Below are 20,725 nucleotides of genomic sequence, written 5' to 3'. Positions count from 1 at the left end.
TGTGCCACTTTGATGGTCAATTTGATAGGACTGGGAATTAGAAGAATTTCAAGAAAAAGTCTCATTTTGAAAAAGGCAATGCCCCTCAGTAATAAATACTAGCTCAAGGATGCTAAGATAGCTAACATTACTTCACTTGTAGTGATATCCCAGACTTGGTATTTTAAAATCTCATTTTCTTCAGCCCTCACTTTATTCTGGACATTTATAAGTGACATCACTATCATGTAAAAGATGCAAAGAACTGAGGCAACCCTCAGTGATAAAATTCCATAGGCAGACTTACAAACAAGTATCTCTAAATACTAACTTATCCAAAATAATGACCTAACCTGCACAGTAAATGCAAATATTAGGATAGTAAAATTAATATTACTTTATAGATTAGACTGGTGACAACTGCTGAATGTAAGCTTATCAGGTGTGTTCAAAAGAAATGACTTTCCTAGACTTGGGCAGTTTTCCACGTAATTAACGTACTACTGAAACTGTAACATCCCTTTGTACTTCAACACAGATCAGCAACACCATTTATTCCATGGTAAATCAAAATAAAGGTGGATGAGGGAGAGTTATTTTTCTTCAAGATGCCTTTTCAAAAGATACTGTTGGATGGCAGTTCGATATACTGCGTCTTACTTTTGGAGTCTATTGATGGGATGCAAAGTGTCCAGAAACAGTTATCATTAGTAGTAGTATTCATTTAAAAAATATTCACAAGGAAAAGTGAGGGAGATGGCCAAATGTGCAACCACGGACACACACACACACACACACCCACAAAATACCACCACAAAAACCACATGGTAAGAATGTGAGAATTAATAAACTATAGTCATAATTTTGAAAATGTTAAAATATCACTTTAAACATGTGGCAGGTTCCTCACCACATAAAGCTTACTCACAAAAGGAACTTAGATGATCTATTCTTTAAGTGATTCATGTTAAAAATTTGTTTTTAATTTGGTATTATCACATGGATGGCACTGGGAAAATCATTTTGCATTAAATGGGCAAATGCCACTTTTATTTCCAAAAGAAGATGCAATCCAAACTCTAAAGTTTCTTGTATATGCTTGGCAGATATAAGGGAAAGGTTATTAAAAATAATCTCCTAACTTGTAAACCAAACGTTCATGCAAGTTTTGAGATATTAAATAATGAAATACCCACATGTTATCAGCAGCCTTTTATTGTAAAATGGAATCAATTTTACAGCTAAAAGAACCAAAACACACATTTCACTGAAATGAAAACTGCATGACAGTCTAAAAGTTTTAGTCAAAGGCATCTTTTATTTCTACCATTAATATAGCTTTCCTAAATTCCTCCAAACCTAAATTAGTTTCTTCCGACTGGGGGCAAGTAAGGAAGGAATCTCAAAATGCCAACAGTGTACCTTGAGGTAAACATAAAGGAATATAAATGTGAACAGAAAAGTTTAGCAAAGTTCAATAAAGGAGGAGATAAGAAATGACTCACAAACACTAATTGACTGAACAGCCCCAGACATTAAGTTTTTGTACTTAACCCTACCAAGCATCTTTCAAACTTTGAATTTAATTTACCTTTTTCTCCCTTCCTTGTTTATTGTTTTTGGTGAACTATATGGGTTTTCTTACCATGCATGGCATGTTTGGGGCCTGAGAATAGTTTGACCAGGGCCCAGAAGGCATCTTCTTCATTCATATACATAAGGAGCAAAGCTGTGATCTGGCTCATCCCCTGACAGTATCCAACTTCCTGAAGATAAATGAGAACAAAGAAACTGGGGATTTTAAGATCCAGTTACATGCATACGCACATATAAAAACCTGCCCAACAAAATAATCAGAAAATGCTTATTAGACACATGAAATAATGGACAATTCTACAGATAAAGACTACAGTTTTACAACACTGAGCTATATAGTATAAAAGAATAAATCTGTATTCAAAAATAAATGTAGAAGCATGGGCAAAGTGTCAAGCTACATGTATTTTTATTGTGCCCTATTCAATACCATTATACCTTCTGTAAAGAAAACTAAAAGTTTCTTTTTCCTTTGTATATATTATTCTCAGTTCAATATTCCTCCTCTTTGTTCAAATGCTGGCAAGTTTCTCTCCTTGTAACAGTTCCCAAGTTGCTGTCTTGTCTCCTTCTACAGTTCCCAAGTTGCTGTCTTGTCTCCTCTAGATTTCCTGGCCCTTACAGAGACACATTTTGGGATACCCAGCCAGTCTATGTCCCTTCTCTGAGAACTGCCTACTCTCCCTGTATTCCCTGCTAGTAATGTGGCCTTAGAGGTTCATGTTTGTGCCATATGAACCAAAGCTGATGGAGCAGAAGAGGTCACTTGACCCCAGGGGAAGAGTTAATTGGCTGCACTGACTAATCACATACTCTCTCCAGGATATCTGTAATCAGATGGTGAGATGCATTTAAACAGAATGGTCATGTTGAGTCTGTGGGTGCAATTTTAGCCATGGGAAAACTGAAAAGTAGGCAAAGAAAGCAATTTGGAGAAACAGCAGAACAAGCAGTTTACAGAGATAATCAGTTACTGTGTGGCCCCAGAGTAGGAGATAGAAAGTGTAGTAGCTCTTTCTCAGCGAAGGCTTCTCACTTTCCAGCTCCAATTTCCATGAGGCCCAACTTTTACTTCCTTTCTACAAAAAAGGCCTTTAATAAACTCTTTTTTTTAACTTGCCCTAGTTTGAAGTTTCTTGTAACTTAAAGGTTTTAAGAGAAATTACACACCCAAGGTTCAAGGTTGTCCTCTCTAGAACCTAATCAATAAGCATTTAACACCCACATTAGGTTCAACACTAATTATCTTTCCCCAAATTATCATCTCCCCCGAGTGATAGATATGTTAAGAACAACATGTTCTATTACCAAAAAGTTTACTGGTAGCCTACTCCTAGGGTTAGCAAGTAGGTACACATGGTCTCCTGTTTGGCCCTCAATGAGTAAACAAAATGTGACCTTGAAACGCAAACTCCCAGGGGTGATGAAGGGTGAGCAAGGTTGAGCAAAAATTCATCTGCCCACCAAATTCCTAAACTTCTATCCCTGCTCATTCTCAGCACGACTGTGTAAAATAAAAATGAGACAAACAACACCACAACAGAACAATCCCAGAAAAGAGGGAAAAATGAGAGATTCACTGGCATAAAGTGGTTTTTCCCACTTCTGAATCAGCTCTGTTCTAAGATCCCAAAGTCACCAGAGAAGCCTTGAAAAGATCCACAGAGGCAGGGGGTGCCCAAAGAGTTCCTCCTGTTCCTCAGAATACAACTCAAAGAGCCCTGAGTGGGTATGCTCCAACTTACCGTGTTATAAATAGAATATGCAGCAAGAACATGGAATAGGGACTGTTGCCTAGAGAAAAGAAAGTTTATATTGAATATATTTTGGTTATTTCACATATTTTTAAAATTATAAACAAAAAAAGAAAGTTTGCCTGAAAATAGATAATCTAGACAAAAGTACTACTGTAATAAATGATCCCAAGCTCAAATGTAAACAAATACTCTGTACAGTCTAAATTTAAGACTAGATGACATTCGTTCTTTTTTTTTTTCTTAAAGGGGGTGGAGGAGCAGAGGGAGAGAGAGAATCTCAAGCAGGCTCCACACCCAGCAACAGAGCCCTATGAGAGGCTTGATCTCATGACCCCGATATCATGCCCTGAGCCAAAATCAAGTCGGACGCTTGACCAACAGAGCCACACAGGTGCCCCTGACATTCATTCTGATAGAATGTATACCAAAAAACAAAAATGGCTTCACAAAGGAGGGCAACTAGTCTTACTATAAAATCATCCCCATAGGAGCAGCCAGCCTGATAGAACTATGGAGGCCCGGTGAAGCCTCAGTTACAGTGCAGGCTAGGTACAATACCTTGCAGGGCTGGCGCATCCTCTGGGAGGCCATATATGTTCTCAATCAGCCACCAATATCTAGCGCTCTCTCTCCCACAGCCACGATGCTGGGGTCCAAGATTCAAGGGGCAGAAACGGGGATGACTCTACCCACTATTATCCCTAGTAGCCTACTAGCAAATGGTTTGCTTCCCATCCCATCAGCCTTAAGCTCTGCTGGTCTAGGAGTCCTAGTTCCAAAGGGAGAAATGTTTCCACCAGGAGACACGATGATTCCACTGAACTAGAAGTTGAGATTGCCACCCAGTCACTTTGGGCTCCACGTCTCTCTGAATCAACAAGCAAAGAAGGTAACTGTACTGGTTGGAGCAACTGAGTTGCTACTACACAACAGATGTAAGGAAGAGTAGGACTAGAACGCAGGAGAATACTTAGGGTGTCTCTTAGTATAGCCAAGCCTTGTGATTAAAGTCAATGGAAAACTACAGCAATCTAATTCAGGCAGGACTGCTGAAGGTCCAGAATTAAAATTTAGGTCACCCCACCGGGTTGAGAACCATGACCAGCTGAGGTGCCTGCAGAGAGCAAAGGGAATATGAAATGGGTAGCGGAAACCAGCCATAACTATGTGCCCAGCCACAGAAATGATGACTGTAGGGGTGCCTGGGTAGCTCAGTCGGTTAAGCGTCTGCCTTCAGCTCAGGTCGTGATCCCAGGGTCCTGGGATCGAGCCCCGCATCGGGCTCACTGCTCAGCAGGGAGCCTGCTTCTCCTTCTCCCTTTACTCCTCCCCCCCACCCCACTTGCTCTCTCTCCTGCCCTCTCTCAAATAAATAAATAAAATCTTGAAAGAAGAAAGAAAGAAAGAGAAAGAAAGAAAAAGAAAGATTATAATTGTTCTGAGCATTTTTTCCTTATTTTGGTATATGTGTTTATATATATGTATTTAAAAATATTTTGTTTTCCTCCTTCCTTTTCCCTTTTCATCTAACATATTAGCTATATTAGACAGATATATTATTAACAGTTTATTTTATATTGCGGTATTTAGGTTATAGAATGTCAAAGCAGAAGAGTAAACATCACCAAGGACTTCACATCCTCTTGTGGGGAAAGGGTTAGACTAGTTTCAGTCCTAGGCAAAAGAGTTCTATCATGTTAGGTGAAGTATGACCTTGTATTACCTGTGTTTGGAAACTGAGTTGACAAGGATGTACTCTAATGGTCAGTACACCACTGATGTCACCTTGGCTAGGCTACAACCCCCAATTATTCAAAAGCTAATCTACATGTTGCTGTAAAAAAGGCATTTTTTAGATGTGATTAAAATCCATAAGCAGTTGACTTTAAGTAGGGGAGATGATCCTAGATAATCTTGGTGGGCCTGAATCAATCGAGTGAAAGGTTGTAAGAGCAGATGTGAGGCCTCCCTGAAGAAGCTCTTCCTGTGGACAGCAGCTCCCCTTGTGCTCAGGAGTTCTGGGCTGTCTCTGCTGGTGGCCTGCCCTCCAGATACGGGACCTGCCTAGTCAGCCCCCACTACAAGCCAATTCCTCTCAACACATCTCTGAATACACATCTCTTACTGGTTTCCGTTTCTCCTGTTGGACTCAGCCGATACAGAGTTCAGCAAAACTCTCATTCATAAACTGTAATACTCATTTCAGTCATTCATTCCTCATTTGTTTTAGTTTCAGCTATGCACTGGGGGTCAAGTTTATAGGGATCTATTTGTCGCTGAAATAGTTTTCAAAAAGTAACACAATCTCCCATTTCTTTACTAAGATTTTAATAAAAGTAGCTACTACATTTTTAAGAATTCCCAGATCATAAAATGACTCTTTACCAACCAAATAGCATCTACTACGTCAAAGGTTAAAAAATTTAAGGGAGCCTAGATCCTAGGTTTCACACAACACGGACCAAACGATCTGTAAAAGCTTAAACCTTTAGGACCTGCATCAAAGTTATGGTTCATACAAGACATTCTACTCACTCATGTTTTAAGTTAACAAAGACTTTAATAAACACTCTTTATAAATGCTATTTACATTTCATAACATCAATGTTTACTTACTTAACACCGTATCTGTCTCTAAACATAATATGGTCCCTAAATGTGCGGTTGACATCAAGGTCTATTTGTCTGATATCAGGTGAACAACCCCGTGCTCTGTGTTTTAATTTCTGAAGAGAAAAAAAGGGGGGAAGAAAGCACATTTTTAGGGAAATCAGTTGTTGAAGACAATTCTCATTAAAATAATAAATCATAAAGTAATTATCATTAAAAAACTGTTTTGGTTTAGGAAAAGCACACCTGTGGTTCACCAACGAATGTGAAAAGGCACACAGTGAAGAGCTTCCCTCCCACCGATGCCCCATCTCTCCCACACCCATCCTTCCCCTCCTCCCACCACCTTCCCCCCCCATCTTAACAATACAGTTAGATTCTAATTTGGAATGAAGCACTTTTCGGAGTCTGCCTTGCTAATAAGACTACGTAAAAGCTCTTCACAGTTGAGCCACACAGTCCGCTAGTACTTCTTTTTTCTTTCCAACACAATATTTTTGTTTTCCTTCGAGCTAATCATTGCCTTGTTTCTTGATTTGCTTCATTTTCTACATGCTTGTTGCTAATCCAATCCCAAACTCACTTTAAACTGCATCCATCTCCTCTGGTGCTGTCGCAATGGAAAAGGTAATCTCCGATTTCAACTTCGTGTAGATGTCTCTCCAGAGCCTTCAACCCTGCTCCAGCCTTGGGCTCCTGGACCTCTTAGCCTGCTGCACAGCTAGGGTCTTGGGGTCCCCCTTCACCCGCGGCTAGGCCTTCCTTCACTTGGGTCCCCTCTTCCCTGGGTCTCACGTCTTCTTTCTTGGTTTATTCCCTTGTTCTGGAGGAGCACATCCTCCAGTAGCTCCTGTGGAAGGGTGTATGGAAGATAAATTGTTTTGAAAACTTCAGAAGTCTGATAATATTAACTCCTTCTTATTTAACTGTTGGGCTGTTTTAGAATTCTAAATTGGAAAATATTTTTGCTCACAAGGCATTGCCTTTACTGTCTTCTAGTTTCCAGTGTTGCCGCTCTAATTCTGGTTTCTTTGTATGAAATCTGCTTTTTCTCTAGAAGCTCGTAGGCATTTTTCTCTCCACGTCCTGAAACTTTACATTTCTGTGCTTGATTTGCATCTATTTTTATCCACAGGGTTGGGCACTTGACGGATCTTTTCAATCTTATAAACTCGGACTCACGTCTCTCAGTTCTGAGTGATTTCTTCAGTAATTCCTTTGTCGATTTCCTCATCCCTCCCACCTGCATTCCCATTTCCTCTTCCTGGAACTCTTACTATTAGAGTGTGGAATCTCCGGCTGTCATTTAACTTTCTTATATTTTCTGTATTATTTCCCATTTCTTTGAATTTATCATCTACTTGCTGGGAAATTCCTTCAATTGTTACTCTCAAACCTTCTCTCAAATCTTTCAGTTCTATTATAATTTTTTATGATTAATAAGCTCTTTGTTGTTCTCAAAGGTTCCTTTTTATAGGCTTCTATACTTGCTTTATGGATGTGATATCTATTTTGATCCCTCTGAAGATACTTGTAATCGTTTTTTTAAGTTTTCTTCTTGCTGCTCTATAGTCTGTTTCTTACATGTTTCTTTTTTCCATTTGTTCTCGTGTATCTTTAATGTTAGCTCCTTTCCTCAAGGAAACAGTGGTATTTCGTTGTCTGCTTATATTTAAAAGTAGAACACTAAAAAGCTGATGGCAAGCTCTGTGTGCAGAGGTGGGGCTTCACGACTGTCTCTCCACTGCAGAATGATCTGGCTGGGCAGTTTCCCTGAAGTCAGTATCTCTGGGTTTATGTCCTTAGGCTGGGCAGATTCCTCAGAGAAGTCTCTTCTGGTCTCTAGTCAGGAAGATAAGCACCTGGCCGCCAATGTGCTGGGAGCAGCATGGGAAGGAGGCCAGGATGCCCCCAGCTCAGGACATGCAGTTCCTCTGTGCCATCTCTCCGCCCCCCCGCCCCACCCCTCAGGACCATGGGTCCTCTCCGGTCCAGAGGCCCTCTGGTTCATTCTCTCCAAATGGTAATCCTTGGACCCATGGCCAGGGTGGGAGGGGGACGTCGAGGATCTAACTGCTTCTGTGACGGACTCTGGGCCACTTCCACAGTTCTGAGCTTCACCGCCACTCCCAGAGGCAGCTGCAGCTGACCATTAGCAAGCCTTCTGGAGATTCTGAGATCGAAATCAGCCAGCCCGGGCTTCCATTTTCTCGGGTTTGCTGAGTTTAGTAAATGTCTGTCTGGTTTCCAGACACTGGCAGCCACTCTCTCTCCTATTTCTTACTCCTTGTGGGCTTTTGCCTTTACAAAAACTCCCTGCTGTCAGTTTCATGGCATTTCGGGGTAAGGGAGCTGAGTGAGGATATTTAATCTCCCAAGTTGAACTAGATAAGAGATTAAAATTTATATTAATCTACACTTAACCACACTAATGTATAATTATGCATTTATATACATATATTATACTGACTCGTTTACCATGTACTGGTGATACAGATCTCTGCCTGAATCAACTCCAATAAATACATATGAAAATATAACTGCTAATTCCTGACTTCAGCTAAAAGTAGAAAGAAGTAGGCTATCTGGAATATGTGTGTATGTGTCAAGTGTTTTGTGACTACATGTACTCTCTATGTTTTGAGGCAGGAGCTCAGACAAGGGCAGCTTCTGTAGCTTTTAAAATCATGAAGAGTAACAAGAGTATACTTCAGAGTCCTAAATACACAGGGAGATATTTATAGTATTGTATTAAAATCACACGACCACTAAAATATTACTGTACACTATCCCTGATAAAAGTTGATCCAGAAGATATTACCAAAATTTAGTTTAAAAATGGTAATCTGTTCATATTTGTTCTTTCTTTTTTTTTTTTAAAGGTAATGGGCAAGTAAAGAGGTTTCAATGATTGTTCTACAAGTCTCCTGGTAAAAAAAATGAGATGTCAAAACACAGAAAGAAAATGTTTTGACAGGACATGATAAAATGTGCTTTACAGTAAAATTTAGTTCAAAGGCAGAAAATCACCCAAATACATTTATAGTAACAGTTTCTCTAGAGGAAAAGAAAATCCAACACAAAAAGGCCTCAAGACAGAAACAAATTTCAGTTAGTAGGTAAAAAATAGTAGGTCAGAAAGATTAGGTCCTAGAATATTTACAAACAAATGTACAGAATACAGGAAATCAAGCATATTTCTTATCTTAGTGCAAGGAGGTAAAGCAGCTTCTACAGTTATCTCTGAGATTGGGTGGGCTGAGACCCATGAGTGTCACAATAATACAAGAATATATATTTTATATTCTTGTTTATAAAAGAAACAGGATCTAATGAACCTATAAACCTGAAGTGGAGGTACAGTGGAAAGCATTTGTATGAAAGATCCACAATATCGCGGTGCGTTTGGCTAACAAGATTATGAAGCCCCAGGAAGGCTGTAGGTGAGGCTGTTAACCATGATGGACTGAACTTCTGCCATGTGTGAGATCTAGCACGACACACAAGAGAGATAAATGACACTGAGGTACACCTAAAAGAACAGAAGGAAGAGGTAGATGAGGGCGCCAGCTCAGGCACCAGCAAGTCTCACCCACCAGAGAAAAATCTTAATAGTTCTATTCCTCCTGAAGTTCCAACCTGAACAGAGCAACTCATACCATCTTTGGAGAGAGAGAGTAAGAAAGAGTGGGAAAGAAGGACCATCAAATAATGGTGCCGGGAAAACTCAAAGAATAAAAAAATTTAAAAAAAAATTTTTTTCCATCATAGTATTAGAAAAAATAACCTTGAAAGTACTGGAAGGCAAGTCATTTCTTTTGTTTTTGTTATTTGTATGCCTGGCATTTACTAAATAGATCTCTCATGTTAATCAGTGCCTGGATCATTATATTCTATGTAGAAAAGGTCTAAAAGATCGTTGAAAGCACAGTTCTGCTATTAGAATGTGTGCTGGATTGAATAGTGCCCCTTCTCCAAACTCACGTCTACCCAGAACCTGTGAATGGACCTGATTTGGAAATAGGGTCTTTGCAGATGTAACTGACTGAAGACGAGATCATGCTGGATTAGGGTGGACCCCAAGTCCAGTAACCTGCGTCCTTATCAGGTCAGACACACAGACACACAGACACACACAGGGAGAAGGTCGTGTGAAGAGGGAGGCAGAGAGCTGACTGAGGCAGCTGCAAGCCCTGGAATGGTGCTGGCAATGCCCGAAGCCAGGAAGGGGCGAGGAAAGACGCTCCCCCAAGCCTTGAGACGAACCAGGGTCCTGCAGACACCCTGGCATCAGGCCACTAGCTTCCAGAGGTGTGAGAGAAGACACCCTGCTGTCTGCAGCCACTCCGTTTGTGGCACTTCATGGTAGCCCGAGGAAACAAAGACAGCATGCTAAAGAAAAGTAACTGTCTCCTCTCATTAATTAAACAAGAATTTAATGGGCACCTACCATATACCGGCATGCTGTACTAGGTGCTGGGGCTAGACTTTATATGTTTTCTCAGACACCATTTTCAATACTGGCTCTAAAACCATGATACTAAAAGCAAATATCTAATCAACAGACTAAAATAATTTGAAACTCTAAAACCCTAAGACATAAACTTATAGTCTGTGTAGGGCCCAAACAGCTAATTTAAAAAATCTTTTAGACACACAAAAGTAACTCTTTAAATTAACCAGTATTTATTATCTTTCATCTTGATACAACAATATAGACACACACAAACACATTATTTGAAAAAGAAAAGAAAACATCAAGAGTATTCCAAGGCTCCTTTTATAATTGGTATTGGGTTTAAATTATAAATAATTGTTCTTTTATCCATTTTATTCTATTTATATACATTTTCTGAGGAACATATTTCAAAAAGATTTTTAGATAATCATTCCTTTCAAAGGTTAATATAAACTTTAGATTTAGAAAGGGTATAGCTGAGATGACAAGGAGGTAAATGTAATGTATTAACTAATTTAAGGAAAGCACTATGGATCACGGAGTCAAAAGTTTGACTTTTGATTAACAAATAACAAAACCTAGAGATCCCTACTAGTCTTGGAGAAAAATTCTTTTCTCACACCCAGAAGAAAATAGTCAAGCACACACAGGCAGCTGTTGGATAAACTGAATCCCATTGCTGTTTTCCTACAAAGTCTAGAAAGGACACTGTAGATCTCTTTATTAACACTACACTGCATATGAGCAGTTACAATCAGGTGTTAGTCAATTTTCCTCATGAATACGCCCCAACACTGTTCTTTTCAAATATGTGAAAAGCACTGGATACTTACTGACTGATACAGAAAATAACATTTTCCCTGAAGTATTTGTTCGCAAGTTAGGAAGTAGATTGCACTAAACCAAACAATCAAGAAAATAGGCTTATACAACTCAATGTAGTATCATGTTAATATAACTTCAAATGATACGAATATCTTACATCACCTTGAAAGTGAAAAGAAATAGGTTTTACTTTTCAATTTCAAAATAACAAGTTAGCTTTAAATACTCACACTATAGAGGTCTCTTGTTTCTTCTTTCATTTTAGGGATCTCCAGAAGCAGAGCCCAGACTTCACCTCTGAGCTGGAGTGGGATTCCTTTGTAAATTCTCCTATGAAACTTATTGAAAGAAACAAATTGAAGGTTATAAATGACAAAAATCTTAGACTGACCCCTCAAATCAAACTAATTAATATTTTTTGGTCCTTTATTTTCAAAGTATCCATGACAACTGATACATTTTGACATGGCACACTTGGATCCCATCATCTCTACTTTTCAAATCCTAGCAGGGAGGCCTATACACAGGAAGGCAGAATACACAAAGATGAAAATGTTAAGTATGCCTAGTACATTGGTATTTTCATACCATTACGAAGGTGCTTCTCATGCAGCATGAAAGCATAATCAGTGCTCTTTTTTAAGGTGTGAACATCTAATTTACACATTCCCTGTTGATATCATCAACTAGTTACATACTTTCTTCCTTTTCCCCCCATACATCTAAAAGGCCCCAAATAGCAAAAAGATTGCCTTGTGCCCCAAGTGTTTTCGTGGAGTGGAGAGAATACTGTAAGCCCTAATATCTCTTCCTGCAGCATCTTCTCTCTGGGGCTTTCCAGAACCTATCAACATAACATATCTTGTCTAGCTCATAACTCAGCTAATGCCACCCGCAATCTTCAGTTTTCTTCCCACCTCCCACCACCCTGTGCCTCCCCTCCCCTCCACGCCTCCACCCCACACTCCCGCTTTCCTCTCCTCTTTTTGATTTTGGCAGTTCTCCAGGATTAACCTGTCATCACTTTTGAATGAGATAAGGAATAAATCATCAGTTTGTCAACTCTTTAGGTCCTTATACGCTGTCACTCTATGAATCCTAAGACTTCATCTACTTCTCCATCTTCCCATAATTGTATCTTTTTTCTTCAAAGCTAATTATTCAAAGTAACATACAAATCTATTATGGTCATTACAAAGTTGTGCATAATAAAACTTTGAAACTTAAAAGAAAATGCCCAAACAAGGAAATGACTAAACAAATTATGGCAGAAACCTTAGGGAGTAAGGTAAGAATAGGTACACAATTACCTTTATGATCAAAATAATATATTTTAATAGTATGGCTAAGAAAATAGGATGTAAGTTCTAATAATTGAAATGCTGACAGGTTATGAGTTAAGAAGCAGAGTTTCAACTACTGCTATATACTACTTCACTTTTTTAAACTAAAGCTAAGTCATGATGTAGCTTTATAAAAATGATGATGTGGCTTAGAATGAGTAACAATGTAGAACAACTTTTACTGTGAAATAGTGGATATTGTGAAGTTGATTCAATTAGATAATTCCATAAGGAGTTTCAGCTTTGTTCTTTTGGTATAAACATACTATGCCTCAAATTTGAAATCTTACTAGATAGTGATTAGAATCCTGGAAGTTTTTTAACTCATGCAGTAGCTCTAACTGGAAGAATATATACAGAAAGTTCTGTGTAAACCAGACTCTGCTACTTGCAACATTTCCCACATATTAAACATTTACCACCTTTAACTGCAAACTGAGTGTGGTTTTTAAAAAAATGAATTTAAGATTTATCTTCCTAAAGAAAGTTTGTCATCTACATTCATTCCAAAGTCGTAATATTTACCATTATGCTTTTTTTTTTTTAAAGATTTTATTTATTTATTTGACAGAGAGAGAGACTGCGAGAGAGGGAACACAAGCAGGGGGAGTGGGGGAGGGAGAAACAGGCTTCCCGCCCAGCAGGGAGCCCGATGTAGGGCTCGATCCCAGGACCCCGGGATCATGACCTGAACCAAAGGCAGGCGCTTAACGACTGAGCCACCCAGGCGCCCTACCATTATACTTTTTAAAGGAGTATCACCCACGAAAAGTATTTTCAAATTATCTCCTAAACTTTTAAAGTAAAGATGCTGTACTATAAGCATCTAATATGAATATAGGAAGGTGTGGAAACTACCACAAATGTGAAAAGTGAAAGTTTAATAGCCAAGTAGAATATGATGGCAGGTAAGCAGATTAACTTTGATGGATGTGAATCTCCATTAGGCTGATGTTTTCAATGAGTAAAACGAGAGTCCTGACATGTATTTCTCAAACTCTATTACTTGAAAAGACTTCAGACATTATTTTATTGCTTTCATCCAATTCTGTATTCAACAATTATACATAAATGTCTATTTTTCATCTTAAAGTGAGTAAATTTTTTAAAAAAATCAAATTATCATGATTATATTAAGAAGAAATAACAGGGGCGCTTGGGTGGCTCAGTCGGTTAAGCGACTACCTTCAGTTCAGGTCATGATCCTAGCTAGGGTCCTGGGATCAAGTCCCCCATTGGGCTCCCTGCTCAGCGGGAAGCCTGTCCCTCTGCTTGCCACTCCCCCTGCTTTTTGTGTTCTCTGTCAAATAAATAAATAAAATCTTAAAAAAAAAATAATAGAGAAATTCAGGTAGAAAGCAAAAATTAATGGACCAGTGCTACTCCAGGGCTAAAATGAAAAATGAGGCACAACTTTTACTGAGCAATTACTATATGCAAGAAACTATTTTAAACTAAAAATAGATGTTTCTCTCATTTAATCATATCAACAATTCCATGAGATTTTATTATCCCAATTTTACAGATGGTGAAAGTGAATCACAAAAAAGTTAAGTAATGTGCCCAAGGCACACACAAGATGTCACCATCTTTCAGCAAAAGATATTTATTTTACATTTTATAAAAAACAAAGACCATCTTTCCAAGACCATTTTGCATGTAGCTAGTACCCACTGTTCTGCTCAAGTGAACTTACTAAAATACACAGATCAGAAAATATTAAGGGAATCCAAGAGCAGAAAGCATTAAAATGATAATGAAACTGTATTTAAAAGGTAAGCATAACATACAGAGTTGTCAAATCATTATGCTGTACACCCAAAATTAATGTAACACTATGTGTCAACTCTACTTCAATTTAAAAAAAAGGGAATATAAAAAGGGATGTGGGGCGCCTGGGTGGCTCAGTTGGTTAAGCGACTGCCTTCGGCTCAGGTCATGATCCCAGAGTCCTGGGATCGAGTCCCACATCGGGCTCCCGGCTCGGCGGAGAGCCTGCTTCTCCCTCTGACCCTATCCTCTCTCATGCTGTTTCTCTCTCTCTCTCTCTCTCAAGTAAATAAATAAATAAAATCTTTAAAAAAAAAATAAAAAGGGATGTGTCTGGAATTCAGCTTTAGGAGGTAGTGAAATAAAAAAACAGGTACACAAAGTCACATATACCAGAAAAAGGATTAAATTATGAGACCCTAAAATAAGAATTTTAAATTATGAAAAAAAATAAACTATGCCTATTTGTTTTTCTTTTTTTTTTTTTTTTTAAGATTTTATTTATTTATTTGACAGAGAGAGAAAGAGCGAGAGCAGGAACACAAGCAGGGGGAATGGGAGAGGGAGAAGCAGGCTCCCCGCAGAGCAGGGAGCCTGATGTGGGACTCGATCCCAGGACCCTGGGATCATGACCTGAGCCGAAGGCAGACGCTTAACGACTGAGCCACCGAGGCACCCCAGCCTATTTGTTTTTCAAATACTCACAACTCTTATATGACAGATTGACATTATGGTAACATAATTTTCACAAATTTTTACCTATCATAGAAATTTTAGAAATTTTGTAAAACAAAGTAGGAATTATATCAAGTATGACAGATACAAATAAAATTTGCTTATTCTCCAGTAGCAGGGAAGATCTATGTGTAAGCAGATACACTGATACCATAAACTGGTATCCCTTTATTATAAAATACTCCTTGCTACAGAGCTGAGCGTCACACCCTGATGGGAGAAGTCGTGACAGAGACAGACTCCCCAGAGGGGGCCAGAGTGGGAAAAGGAGAACAGTAGGCACTATACTGTCTAAATGTGCAGGAGCTGTTAGCCCTTATGTCATAGGACACAAGAGATTGGAGGGGAAAACCAGAAAAAGTTGAGGAATAAAGATGCTGGGGTGAGGGCAGTGAATGTGGTGGTTACTTCTTATTGGTCCAACACAGAGACTCTCACCTTGAGACTGTATGAGAAATATTATATCAGAGGAAGGGAGGAATGAATTTTACATTATAGAGTTAGGGAAGATCAATACTAAGGATCCACATGGATTTGCCAGGAAGGGGAAATGAGGAGATGACGGTGAGGAAAATAATGAATCTAGTAATAATGACTTTAGTAATATAGTTATGCTAACATTTTCTGATTATTTATTAGGAGCCAGTATATGTGTTTCTATGTCAACTTATTCCTTGTAATACTATCGCATTCCCTTTTCTTTTTTTAATATTTTATTTATTTATTTGCCAGGGAGAGAGAGTGCACAAGCAGGGGGAGTGGCAGAGGGAGAAACAGGCTCCCAGCCGAGCAAGGAGGCTGTACTATCACATTCCTAAAGAGGAACATGCTATTATTATCAACCCCATTTTACGGATGAGAAAATGAAGATGTGGAAAAATAACTACCTCCAAACCATACAACTAATAAACTGTAGAAGAACTGAAATTCAGTTAGTCTGACTTCAGAGACCACAGTTTCTGGTTTTGTTTTTAAGATTTATTTATCTGAGAGAGAGAGAGCATGAGTGGGAGACAGAGAGAGAGAATCTCAAGGAGACTCCCATGCTGCTCATGGAGGCTGACATGGCACTCGATCTCACAACCTGACCTGAAACCAAGAGCTGGACTCTTAACCGACTTGACTACCCAGGTGCCCCCAGACACCAGAGTTTTAACAATCATGATATAGAATGTCTGTATGTTGGATTTAAGATATAATATTTAATAATATTCCAAGTTAAAAAGTACTACCTTTAAAAATCCTGTTAGAAATTTATTTTATGGATATGATACATAAAATCTTTAAGGAAAAATAAATGAAGGTTCCCTGAAATCCACCTTTTGCTTTCAGTATCTTTGTTCCCTTGCCAACAGAATCAAGTAGTCTATTTCAGTCACAAAGATATATTTAAACATCCATCAACTAAAAAACAATTCCACTGACTGACCTAACATTTTCAATACCTCTTTCTAACCTTAATGATTTCAAAATAGTGATGAATGCACCAGTCCACATCACACACTGGCCAGTAGCCAACTTTGTAGCCCACCCAGCAGGGCTCCATTTGGGGGACTTGCAACACTCCAAGTGTATTACCATGAAACAAGAGTTCATGCTGAGCTGCTTATCTCTTTACTGTCTCTCCGTTTTCTTAAAGCATCCCTGCTCCATTATAACTCCTTCATCTCTGCCTCCGATAGGCATGAGTCCCTCACCGCCAGATCTAAAAAAGTTTTAAACCATACACAAGGCCCTATTGGCTCTTATAACTACATTCCATTTCCTTCTGACTTTTTATTGACAAACACCAAAAGGGAAAGCAAACATGAAAGATGGTACGGTAAACGAGCCCTTGAGTGTGGGCATGGGATCTCCTGCTGCGACGAACAAGCTGTGTGAAATTTATTTATAAACTTGGTGCCTCAATTCTCCCATCAGTAAAATAAAACGCTAATTAATATAAGGCCCATTCAGTTACTTGACTAAAAAAAAAAAAAAAAGGAAAAAAGTGTATCTGTCGTAGGTACTCTGCTGTGACATAGCTTAGGCACAATTACATCATGACTAATTAAATCATAATGTCTCCAGCTAACAGAGATGACTTCATTTAATAGAGTATATTTTTTAAACTCAGCACTACTGAACCAGGCACCGTGAGAACTGTGAGACACACAGGCAACACAAACAACCTTAATGGAAACTGCCTTTCATTAAAGCTTGGGTTCTAAAGATCCAAATATTCTCTATCACAGCTATATTTTAATTTCAAGACACTTGCAGAAATTTCTTTGTGTTACCATTATGTAAGTAAGGAATCTGTGGAGAGAAAACTTCACCTCCTCTTGGAAGAGAAGAAAAAACACATGCTACTTTTTTTTTTTGCCTCAGAGCAATTTAAAATGAGATATGAATTGAAAGCAGCAATTCTTTTAGAAAGTACATTCTGTTGCACACCAAATTGCACCATATATATTATCAAATAATTCCAGCATTATAGTTGTGGGAAAGTGCTTTAAAATTATACATCAAAGAAACAGTTCTGTTCAAATCTCTCTTGCTAGGAACTACATTAGTCAGACTTGCTGTCAGAATAATGGCCTGGTAGAATTGCTCATTTTTACACTGGCTTACATACTTTCATAGATCTATGTATACTCAAGGAGAACACAAAGCCGTATAATTCTACAAATATCTTATTAGACCAAATGTTGAGATGAAAGTGTAAGTGCCGCTGCATCGACATTTACCCTGTAATTACCACTTGAGCAATCTTCCCACAGACATGAGGTAAAGTAGGTGCCAACTTTAGGCCACTCTGCATAACTAACATTCTACTTTGAACTGATTCCTTTCAAAACGGATTCCTCTCATTCTACTTTGAACTGATTCCTCTCAAAAGAACATCTTGAGTTCCAACCTAATGCTAAAACACACAATAAAATCAACAACCCCAAAATGAGCTAACTCCTGATGAAAATAAAATAATAAAAGAGTCTAACAGACTTTAAATAAGGGTAGTTAGGATGCTCAAAAAGAAAAGGGGCATTAGTTTTGCAAGATGCTCTATGACAAAAAGATTTCCACGGTCGAGTAAGTTTCAGTCAGTTTAAGGTCCGTCTTGAAGGTGTGGTCCCCCGACCACGTGTTATAATAGTAAAGTCTCTGAGGAGTCCTGTAGTAAAGGACTTAACTTTGCTTCTCTTGGGTTAGCTCTGATATTCCCAACTTTATTTCAAGAAAGCCCCTTTCTCTTTAAAAAAAAAAAAAAAAACTTCCACCACCATGAACTTCTCAGCTTCCCAATGTTTAAAGACTTTTGTGATGAGGCTGGTGGTGACAGTAATAGATGTGTATGTTATGTTTTAATTGGTTTAAAACTCAGCACCAACTCTGCAGGGCAAAAACATTTAAGGGGAGGTTTGCTAGAAGCTTTTGGAAAGATTGCTCCTGCTTCAGGGAAAGCTGCCAAGGCCAGCCCTCCTCCTGAGCAGTGTGACGTGTGGGTGTGAAGCCCGGAGCTGCAGCACGGGTTCTGACCCCAGAGGGAAACCAACCCCAAGGGAAAGCTGGCACTGCAGAAGGCAGAGCAGAGACAGGAAACGAAACTAAGGCACAGGCAACGCAATGGAGCAGCTGAAGCAAATCACTCCTGAAACCATCCTACCTCGGGACTACCCGGAACAGCCTCTAAACTGCTGAAACCTATCTGTATTGGATATTCTGTTAGGACACAAAGACTCCTAATTTGAGGCATCCCAACTAAATTAAAGTTTTGTTTTTTTTTTTTAAAGATTTTATTTATTTATTTGACACAGAGAGAGTTAGTGAGAGCAGGAACACAAGCGGGGGAGTGGGAGAGGGAGAAGCAGGCCTCCCGCGGAGCAGGGAGCCCGACGCGGGGCTCGATCCCAGGACCCTGGGATCATGACCTGAGCCGAAGGCAGACGCTTAACGACTGAGCCACTCAGGCGCCCCTAAATTAAAGTATTAATATACTTCTATAACTTAAGAGAAACTTTTATCGGGAAAATTCACATTGAATTTGTGTAGTTTCAGATAGAAGTAACATTTTAATTACCTTTTCAGTGTTCTTGTATTTTTCCCATCCTTTTAGCATTTTCAACCACTTAGTAGTTCTTTCAATTTCCAGTTGCTTTTGCTAAAATAAAATTGAAATTCATTGTTACTGTTTGAGTCTTCCATACTTACAAATTACAAAAAAAAGTCAAAGAAAATGCTGCTAAAAAAAAAAAAAACCACTAAAACAGTTAAGCTCTTAGATACGCAAATACACTATCTAACTTTAAAAACTTAGATAAGTGATTATAGTTGTAGCAATAGTATTCCATAGCCGAAGTTAAGATACATGGGAGATGCTCCAATGGGACAGGTAAAGAGAAAGGAATTGTTTAAATTTTCCAATGTTTTTAAACTAATCACTGAAAACCCTATGTATTCTACAAAAATAAACCAAAAGGCAGTTCTAAAATATTTTGCAATATTTTTAAAGCAGCAACAAAAAAAAAACTTCAAAATTCCATTCTCTTCTTTTATATTTTACTGAATTCTAGCATCTTAATGTTTTCAATGACGGAAATGATTCTTTATAAAGGAGAACTGGGTATTTACTTGTGGAGAGATTAATATCTAACTAGCAATTTGTTAGTGAAAAATTTATCCAAAAGTAAGTAAAAGTTGCTGCCCTGAAGAAAGTTCAGGGCAAGTCAGGGCAACTGTCGTGGACATGGATGGTACTGTGACAGGTATGACAACATACGGTCAGAAAAGGTGACCACAAGGTCACAATGGAAGAAGCAGTCAAATCCACCTAGAGATGTTAAAGAAGGTAAGCCCTAAATGAAGAATTGGAAGTTTATTGAAAGATTATTAGGATTTTTATCAAGTGCAACGTGGGACTGAATATTCCACGAAGCACGGATAAATGTCGTTCTGAGACGGTGCAGCACCGCGGGCGGCCGACAGTAGTTCTAAAAGGCTAAAAAAGGAAGCATCAGGAGATGAGGCTGAAAATATAGGCAGGGGTCTTGGATGTCACACCAAATTGGAATTGGAGCAAAGCTGGGGAATGGGAAAGGTGGTACAGATAATGCTTCTTCCTCCCTTCTTTGGTTTCCAGGAGAAGGGATGTTTTTTCCTAATTATTCGGGCCTGCTGTCCAATCTCTTATTCACTCATAAGGTGGTAAAGCGACTTAATTAGTAAGTTTAGAAAAAGATCTGGGCATGTACAGCTCCTCTGTCCCTTTTCTGTGGAAGCCTAAACCCTCAGAAGGCCCATTTGTACTCCATCCTTTCAGACAGGGAAAAACACCCTTCTCAGCCAAGAAGTCAGCAGTGACCTGCCTGTCTGTGACCAGGTGGTAGGACTGTCTCCTACCTGGCTTCCGAGTTAGGGAGCCCACAGCTGCTGCACGCCTAACCTGCATTCTCCCTTAACACCTCTACGCCTCATGAAGGCGGAGACGTGTGCGGTTTCCCCAGTCCCCGGCACAGAGCAGGCACCTATTTCATTTTCAGGAAAAGAGCCCAATGTGATCGTTTCTTATGAGTGAGCTGAGATTCCGCTATTTTGTTAATTCCCAAAGCCCACATTTTCTTTTCTGGAGGCCTCTGTAAGTGTAATAGGTTTATGAATCAAAAGCATAGGAA

At 39.0% G+C, this 20,725-nt stretch overlaps 1 protein-coding gene across 4 annotated transcripts in view; it reads right to left on the bottom strand.

Moving 5' to 3' along the window:
• USP6NL (USP6 N-terminal like) overlaps positions 1–20,725 on the bottom strand; it is a 185,444-nt gene that overhangs the window by 39,381 nt on the left and 125,338 nt on the right. For all 4 annotated transcript variants that reach the window (XM_021696682.1, XM_021696681.1, XM_044915010.1 and 1 more), the window contains 5 exons: positions 19,135–19,215; positions 11,457–11,564; positions 5,949–6,058; positions 3,321–3,369; positions 1,625–1,745 (listed from right to left, as the gene is read on the bottom strand). In XM_021696682.1, coding sequence (XP_021552357.1) covers positions 1,625–1,745; positions 3,321–3,369; positions 5,949–6,058; positions 11,457–11,564; positions 19,135–19,215 — 469 coding nt within the window. The remainder of the gene's footprint in view (positions 1–1,624; positions 1,746–3,320; positions 3,370–5,948; positions 6,059–11,456; positions 11,565–19,134; positions 19,216–20,725) is intronic.

This window comes from Neomonachus schauinslandi, chromosome 5 (assembly GCF_002201575.2).
Source record: "Neomonachus schauinslandi chromosome 5, ASM220157v2, whole genome shotgun sequence".
NCBI lineage: Eukaryota > Metazoa > Chordata > Mammalia > Carnivora > Phocidae > Neomonachus > Neomonachus schauinslandi.
This window is presented reverse-complemented; position numbering and strand designations above follow the sequence as displayed.